This window comes from Typha angustifolia, chromosome 3 (assembly GCF_048772165.1).
Source record: "Typha angustifolia cultivar Huaian chromosome 3, ASM4877216v1, whole genome shotgun sequence".
Taxonomy (NCBI): domain Eukaryota; kingdom Viridiplantae; phylum Streptophyta; class Magnoliopsida; order Poales; family Typhaceae; genus Typha; species Typha angustifolia.
Window position 1 is genome coordinate 4,251,045 of NC_133241.1, and position 9,526 is coordinate 4,260,570.

The window sequence follows — 9,526 nt, forward strand, 5'->3', positions numbered from 1 at the left end:
ACTAAGGCAAGTTCAATTAAGTCATGTAAGCCACTATGACAAGTTCAATTAAGTCATGTAAACCACTATGACAAGTTCAATTAAGTCATATAAGTCTCTAAGACAAGTTCAATTAAGTCATGTAAGTATCTGATACGATTCGGACTTCACCGACGTCGTCTCGAGTTTGGATTGAGTTTTAGGATAAGATTGAGTTTTAGGATAAGATTGTGTTTTAGGATAAGATTGAGTTTTAGGATAAGATTGTGTTTTAGGATAAGATTGAGTTGTTGGTTAGCCTATAAAAGTATGTGTAGGGCAACCAAAATTATTATTGATTATTGAGAATTGAGTTTGCCTTGCCTCCTTCATCTTCTTCGCTCTCGTTCCCTCAATCTCCCCGGCAACGCCGCTTCTAATCTCCCTCGACAGGCCAATCACCCTAGTCCCTTAGGAGTGGCCCTCTTCTCCCCCTTCTTCCAATTTATCCATCGCTATCCCTAACCTTTCCATCATCCATAACCCTTCCACCATCACTTTTACACCGGTGCCACCCCATCAACACCGGCCCTCCACAATCCACCATTACCTAGGATTTCGTGCCTTCATCCACGGAATCCAAAACAGAGTATCCTGACGTTCGTCCACTAAACGAACGATATTTCGAGATCCCCATCTCCGATTCGCCTGAAACTAGATCCGTTGGAAAGCTCTTTTCCGGGCCTACAACATATCAAAATTTCACAGCGATCCAACGGCGGGATATTTCGGGATCTGATCTCAAAGTTCCGTGCAAGATCGTATTAATCTTGAATCAGAGCCATAGCACCAAAAGAGGGTTCGTATCAATCTGGTATCAGAGCCTATAGCCGAGGAAGGATCGTAACAAGCTGGTATCAGAGCCATAGCACCAAAAGAGGGTTCGTAACAAGCTGGTATCAGAGCCACCGTTCCTCGAACAAGCGCTTCCAATGACGATCACTCGATCTAATAGGAATACGGAAGAACCTAGCGTTCTATCCATGTTGGGGTCTATTTCCAAACAGATTGCCATCAACAAGCAAATAATGATGGAGATGATGCAGGAAATACGGGCATGGACGAAACCTTTTTCAACAAGCAAGGCAATCACAAGACAGCATTGGGAACCCTCCACAACATACCCAACATCCTCCACGGCCTTCCCGCTCATCACAAAAATAGGGGAGAGTTCGGCTATCCGGCAAGATCGAGATTCTACACCTCGACCCATGGTCAGCCGCAACGAACTGCCACCGGCTACAATGAGATCCTCAACCATTGTAGCAGCCCTCGGAACCTCCACATCTTCCCATGCACCGGAGACCTCGTCGACAAACCGCGAAGTGCTGGCTACCCCACACCTGGTCGCTGGATATCCCTCATCAGGAATCCTCATCAGTGGTGAAGGAGATGATCCGAAATCGCGAATTTCGACACTTGGGCCGCCTTTCACTAGCTCCCTTTGCAACCATAGTGAGTCGGCAACTAAGAAGAAATCGCATATGGCCTCCAGCGATCTTCTACCATTCTCCTCGGTCAATCGACAGTCGACCACGACAGCTTCATCACCAGCGATGACGTTGCAGCTCCCTGCCAAGCTACCACTCAAAGGAGAAGGCCACGATCTTCCACCCATGGCAGCTGAAAGTGCAGATGTGGCTGGACATCGAGGAGAAGAAGTTGAGGAGCAACATCACGCGGAGGACACGATGGCCAAAATCTCCCTCCACGCCTATTCGGGGACGGCGGCACCAAAGACATTGCGGGTGAACGGAGTAGTCAAGAAGACCACAGTAAGAATCTTGATTGACACTGGGTCCACCCACAACTTCATTGACAAGAGGCTCCCTAGGAAGATTGGGCTCGAGTCGGAACCCACGGAGGGGTTCGATGTGACTATTGGAGATGGCACCACTTTGCGAGCAGATTCTATTTGTGGAGGTGCAGAATTGAAGGTGCAAGGCCAAACTTTCACATTGGATCTTTATCCGTTGGCCTTGCAAGGTGCCGATATTGTTTTGGGGACCCAATGGCTTCGGAGCTTGGGGCCCGTGACCTTTGATTTTATAAGCCTCACATTGACCTTTTGGAGAGATGATCAGAGAGTGTTGTTGGATGGAAGTAAACCGCTGCTTGAACTTTCAAAAGAAAGGGAGCTCGCTTCTTTCTCGGCACCCACTTTTCCTTTCTTTTCAGATCTACGAAGAGCCAGTGCAGAGGATAGTGATCTGGTCCGACTCATGGAGGAGTTGAGAGCGAACCCCTCAAGCAACCCCGAGCACGAGGAGCGCAATGGGTTAGTACTAGAGCACGGGCGAATCATGGTACCCCGAAACGAAGAGCTACGGAGGCTATTGATGGCACACTTCCATGATACTCCTATAGCAGGTCATGAAGGGGTATTACGTACTTACAAGCGGCTGGCCCAAAACTGTACTTGGACTGGGATGAAGACGGACGTGAAGAAGTATGTGCGTGAATGTCAAATCTGCCAACGAGCCAAATCGGAGGCACTCAAGCCTAGCGGGCTACTGCAACCACTACCGATACCAGAGCGTATTTGGGAGGATATCTCCATGGACTTCATCGAGGGGCTGCCGGAAGTTCGAGGACAATCGGTGGTGTTTGTTGTGGTGGATAGATTGAGCAAGTATGCACATTTCATAACATTGTCTCACCCGTTTTCAGCAAAAAGGGTTGCTGAAATTTTTGTTCGGGAAGTGGCACGCTTGCATGGGATGCCTAGGACTATCGTGTCAGACCGGGATCGCATCTTCATAAGTGAGTTTTGGTCCGAGTTCTTCAGATTGCAAGGGACTCAAATCAATCTTAGTTCAGCATATCACCCCGAGACGGATGGCCAAACCGAGGTGGTGAATCGTGGACTAGAGCAATACTTGCGATGCTTTGTGGCGGATCAACCAAAGGATTGGGTCAAATTTCTTCCCTGGGCTGAGTGGTCATACAATACCGCTCATCACTCAAGCATTGGCATGACCCCATTTGAGGCGGTTTATGGGCGCACTCCCCCTGTCTTGCGTGCCTACGATAGACTCGCGGCGACGGATAGGACTGAGCTTGACTTGGAGCTTGCTGATCGAGATGAAACATTGAGACGGCTCAAGACTCACCTAGCCACAGCACAAAACCGCATGAAGCAAACGCATGACAAAGGCAGACGTGAGCGAGAATTTGAGGTTGATCAATTGGTGTTCGTTCGAGCTCAACCGTATCGACAATCCACATTGAGGCCAATTTTGAACCAAAAGTTGGGATACAAGTACTATGGTCCGTACCGAGTGCTACAACGAATCGGTCCAGTAGCTTACCGATTGGACCTACCTGAAGGAACCAGGATACATCCCGTCTTCCATGTCTCGGCATTGAAGGCCCAGATCGGGCCTAACCATGTAGTGGGTTCGACCTTACCCGAACCAATGGAGGAAGATGGCTCCAATGAGCCGGTTCGAGTCCTAAGTCGTAGGAGAAGACGCCAAGGATCCAGATTAGAGACTGAAGTGCTGATTGAGTGGCTGGGCAAACCTACTGACGAGTCTACATGGGAGCTAGAGACAGACATCATGGATCGCTTCCCAAATTTCAAACCTTGAGGACAAGGTTGCGGAAGCGTGGTGGATTGATACGATTCGGACTTCACCGACGTCGTCTCGAGTTTGGATTGAGTTTTAGGATAAGATTGAGTTTTAGGATAAGATTGTGTTTTAGGATAAGATTGAGTTTTAGGATAAGATTGTGTTTTAGGATAAGATTGAGTTGTTGGTTAGCCTATAAAAGTATGTGTAGGGCAACCAAAATTATTATTGATTATTGAGAATTGAGTTTGCCTTGCCTCCTTCATCTTCTTCGCTCTCGTTCCCTCAATCTCCCCGGCAACGCCGCTTCTAATCTCCCTCGACAGGCCAATCACCCTAGTCCCTTAGGAGTGGCCCTCTTCTCCCCCTTCTTCCAATTTATCCATCGCTATCCCTAACCTTTCCATCATCCATAACCCTTCCACCATCACTTTTACACCGGTGCCACCCCATCAACACCGGCCCTCCACAATCCACCATTACCTAGGATTTCGTGCCTTCATCCACGAAATCCAAAACAGAGTATCCTGACGTTCGTCCACTAAACGAACGATATTTCGAGATCCCCATCTCCGATTCGCCTGAAACTAGATCCGTTGGAAAGCTCTTTTCCGGGCCTACAACATATCAAAATTTCACAGCGATCCAACGGCGGGATATTTCGGGATCTGATCTCAAAGTTCCGTGCAAGATCGTATTAATCTTGAATCAGAGCCATAGCACCAAAAGAGGGTTCGTATCAATCTGGTATCAGAGCCTATAGCCGAGGAAGGATCGTAACAAGCTGGTATCAGAGCCATAGCACCAAAAGAGGGTTCGTAACAGTATCTAAGGCAAGTCCTAGTTCGAGTCGTATAAGCCTTTTGGGCTAAATCCAAGTATGACTTATTGTACCCAATCTCTATATATAGAAAGGTTGGGCCTTATTCATCCAATCATCTAAGCATTGAGAATTAATTGAGTTTAGTTATTTTCTTACAACTGTATTTATCGTTTTATCATAGCTGTTAGATTGTCTTTACCTTTCTAGGAATAGATCATAGCCGTAAAACCTCCAAAGCTTCCAAACCCTAGCCACCACCTTCCTCCAGCAGCCACCGTTCTCTACAGCCATCACCACCACCTTTGGCCATCCGTCACCCTTCGATGACCGCCGCAACGTCGAATATTTACCGTTCTGCCCCATTCTGACCTATCTCCACTATTTTATTTTTAACTTTTCATCTTAACCTCCAGTTTAGATGAAATCAGAGCCATTAGAATCCTAACTCATGAGCACTACGTAAATTTTCATAATTTTCTTACGTGCAGATCGGTTCAGATCAGTTCCCATCTAAGCCTAAAGGAGTGCTTCCTGCTGCCACCCTTGAGAAAAGTGCGTCAACATCAAGTAGCCCTCTAGTCAACATCCCTATTAGAGATGTTGATCCCCTAAACCATTCTATACGCCCTTATGCCAACCCCATCACCTCGACACATCCACAAAAGGTTGAGGGTACATCTGCCAACCCACCTAAAGCCCACACTCCATACATCCAAGTCACCATTAGATCCCTAGCTCACCCTTTATCCTCCTACCAACCTACATCACCTAGCAAACCCCATGCAACTAGCACGTACCTAAACCCAGCCCAAAAATCCTAAAAGCTTCTCCATCTCTCACTAGGCAAATTGCAGCTCAAGTAGACGAAGATAGCTCAAGCTCGATCATTGGTCAGTATGCAACACACACAACATAACGCAAAATCCCAATTACTACTCAGCCTAGCTCTAAACCAAGAGGTGACGCCAAAAACTCCAACACCCTGCTCAGCTCCCTAGGGAAGAGAAAAAAGCCTCCACTTGCCTAGCTCCTCGACCAAAACGCTCCTCATCACTTGGTTCGCTTGGCAATACTCTAAGAAGTCAAATGATACACTTAGTTAGGATCTTTTCTTATTACATTAGTTGTTTATTTTTATTAAAATAAAATTCCTGTTCGAATGCCCTTGCGAAAGCCTGCATCAGGTTTGAAAATACAGAGAACGCATATTGTCACACAACTAGAAATGGAGCTTTTGGTGCGTTCGAACGTGATCGGACACATTTGAACATGATCGACGGGAATCCTCAAGAATCAGGGTTTCATATTGTTTTCGGACTTGTTGGCTAGCCTTTATAAATATGTGGATGGCAACCAACTTTATTGTGTTATTGGATTATTAATTTTTTACCTCCTATCTTCTCTCTAGACTCTCTCCCTCTTCCCTCTTCACCATCCTTCCACCTCTACCGTTGGCAAGGTTTCTCCTAACTTCTAATCTCCCTAGTCTATCAAGCCACTCATCTTCTTTGGGATCTCGACCACTTTGTTCCCTTCGTCTATATCCCTTAATCAAATCTACCATCCACCTTCACCTCCATACTCATCCATAACCCTAACATCCACTCCACCCGTCACCACCACCATCACCCACGTTATTCCGTGTTTTCGTCCCTGATATATTTCGAATCTACAAAAGGCATAAATATGAAAGTTGTAGATCAGGAAGTTATGGATCTAACCTAATTAGTGTCGTAATTTTATAACTATTAGAGAATATCTAACAAATATTTTTTCATGGTTGCGCAGACTGATTTCTGTAATACATTCAGATCTTGAATGAATCGTTCCGTAGCCTATCTTTTGGTACCGTAGCTCATCAATTTGGTATCAAAGCCAGACGAACCTCAGACCTCCATTAATCGTTGAAACAAGAAAGATGACATCAACAAGGAGACCTATGGAGAGCACACAAACAAGGGAAGACTTAATCCACGATGACCCTAACTGTGAGGCCAATTCCTTTGGAGCGACCACGTAGGACCGAGTCAACCAATGTCAATGCGTGCGAATATGGATAAACTTAGGGGCATGTTCCAAACATTGTTGCATAAAGTTGACAACATGCAAAAGGATCACAATGAATTTAAGGAATATGTCGTGAACTGATTGGGTTCGTCATTTCTTTGACGACAATTAGAGTTTCAAGAAGGACCAGTGGTGGGACCTTATTGAACCAATACCCCCACAGGTCCAGGTGAGTCATATGAGTGTCAATGATCCCCTCTTACCTATACTTACACATCATCCCCCACCTCCATTACAAAACCCAAGACCGGCTGTGGTGGAACCCGAGAGGCGTGCGACATCAGTGCGCTACGTCAATGAAGAAGATTGACACTTTGAGGATGAGGTTGATTCCTATGGAGATGGTGATGAACATGCTCAAGGATTTAGAGAAGGTGATCAACATGCCCAAAGGTTTAGACCTGAACCAAGGATATTTCGCGAACCCGACAATGCTATTTGGGAGAGAACCACACGCTTGGACTTTCCAAAATTCCAAGGCGGTGATCCAACGGATTGGGTGTTTCAAGTTGAATAATATTTTGATTGTCAAGGTACAGCGGAAGATGCAAAAGTCTAGATGGCAAGCTTTCACCTCCAAAGAACGACATTGCATTGGTATAGATCAGATGGGCTGATTTTTGTAGAAAGATTACACGCAGATTTAGGACAGCGGTATATGAAGATTTTGCTGTCACATTAAGCAATATGGTTCAGAGGACGACCATATTGGAGTACCAAGCTGAGTTTGAAAGAGTTAGTAGTCGTTGTGAGCCACTGTGGCCCGAACAGACATTGATGAGTACAGTTATTTCAGGGCTGCAAGATGAGATACAAGTGGATATTCGTGTCCTATGACCTACTACTCTTGAGGAGGCCTTTGAGAAGGCCCTGAGGATGGAACAAAAGCATAGGGCTCTAAAGATGGCAGCAAAAACCAATTGGAGCAACCGAGATGGGCGGTTTGTACCTAGAGCGTCGGCTGAAAATTCTACGATTTTAAAAATATCAGCTGCCACCACTAGACCACGACCACCTTTGAGACCTTCTTCTGATGTTAGACGAGGCACTAGACCCCCCGTTCAAACTCTCACACCTGCCGAGGTGGAGGAGCAAAGAATGAATGGCCTTTGCTTTAGATATGATGACCGTTCCACCCCCGATTATTGGTGTTCTAAATCGATTGGGAGTGTGATGCTCATCGACAGTCTTGAGGAGGATGATGAGATTGTTAATGATGAGGAGTGTCCAAAGGAGGTTGATGAGGAGACCGTTGAGGTGGGTGCGGAGAAAGATATCCAAGCTGAAATATCGATATATACATATTCGGGTACTTTCGCGTCGAGGACGTTACGGGTAAATGGACTCGTTAGAAAGCATTGTGTGTACATCCTCATCATTTTGGGGAGTACACACAACTTTCTAGACGAGAGGTTAGTAAGGAGATTGGGTTCGGATGCCAAACCAACCACGGGATTTGACGTTGCTATTAGAGACGGCACGAAGTTTAAGGCTATGAGCTTGTGTCGCTTTGTCGGTATACAGGTGCAAGGACATGACATCATTATGGACTTGTATCCGTTGGCGCTGCAAGGAGAGCACATTATCCTTGGTGCTCAGTGGTTATAGAGTTTGGGACCCGTCACATTTGATTTCCGGAGCATGTGGATGAAATATAAACAACGAAACAAAGATAGACGGATTGATGGTGTTCGGTCTTCACTGATTCCTGCAATACAGCCTATGATGGGGTTGCCTTGTGCGTATGATTTGGCCTATCTTCTTCAGTTAGGACTAGTAGGAGATGAGCCTTCAGGTACTACATTGAATTGTCTAATTTATTAGATAACTTTTTTGGACTATTTAAGGAGCCACAGGAGTTGCCACCGAGGAGAGTGGCGGACCATCACATAAAGATTATATCCGGGGCTGCACCGACGAACGTGAGGCCATATTGGTATCCACATGTGCAAAAAGAAATTATCTCAAAGATGGTAGCTGAGATGTTGGAGCAAGGCCTCATACAACCAAGTCATAGCTCATACTCATCCCCCGTGCTATTGGTGCAAAAAAAGGACAGGACATGGTGTTTTTTTGTCGACTATCAGGCACTAAATGCTATCATCGTCAAGGACCGGTATCCAATTCCGGTTATAGAGGAGCTACTGGACAAGCTTGTAGAGGAGACTATATTTAGTAAGCTTGACTTGAGGGTCGGGTATCATCAAATTAAAGTTCACCAAGCGGATGTGCACAAAACTGTATTTCGGACTCCGGACGGGCATTACGAGTTCCGGGTGATGCCTTTTGGTCTCACCAATGCTCCAGCTACCTTTCAAGACCTCATGAATAATATATTTTGGCCTCTATTGCGAAGGTATGTCTTGGTATTTTTTGACGACATTTTGGTGTATAGCAGAACTAAATTGGAGCATTGGCGACATTTGAAGGATGTGCTGAATTTGCTGAAGCAAACCAATTAAAGATCAAGAAGTCCAAGTGTCTATGGGGAGTACCACAAGTGGAGTATTTAGGCCACATCATTTCAGCGGATGGTGTAGTGGCAGATTCTCAAAAAGTTGCATGCATGATCGCTTGGCCTATTTCTACTACTATCACCGGATTGAGAGGATTTTTGGGGCTGATCGGATATTATCGCCGATTCATCGCCGAATATGGTAAGATCGCTACTCCTCTCACTTCTTTGTTCAGGGAAGCCTCTTTTAGATGGACGGATGAAACCACTACAGCCTTTGAAAAATTAGAAACAACAATGACGATGGCACCCGTTTTAGCGCTACCGGACTTCACCAAAGAGTTCATTGTAGAATGTGATTTATCGGGTGTTGGCATAGGAGCTATACTAATGCAAGGAGGAAGTCTCATTGCCTATCTTAGCAAGACTTTATCACAAAATTCTCAGCAAATATTGACTTATAAGAGAGAGATGTTGACAATTCTGTATGCGGTGACAAAGTGGAGGGCTTATTTGCTCGGTAGGCGATTCATTATCCAAACCAATCAAAAGAGCCTTTCATACTTTATGGGATAACGCATACACACT

General features: G+C 45.6%; 1 protein-coding gene across 1 annotated transcript; it reads left to right on the top strand.

The window, feature by feature from the left end:
• The first annotated feature begins 337 nt into the window (after positions 1–337).
• Positions 338–3,724, top strand: LOC140758116 (uncharacterized). Its single transcript, XM_073094153.1, has one exon. It carries the CDS (start codon positions 951–953, stop codon positions 3,609–3,611), a length of 2,661 nt encoding a protein of 886 aa, XP_072950254.1. The 5' UTR covers positions 338–950; the 3' UTR covers positions 3,612–3,724.
• Positions 3,725–9,526: the final 5,802 nt, after the last annotated feature.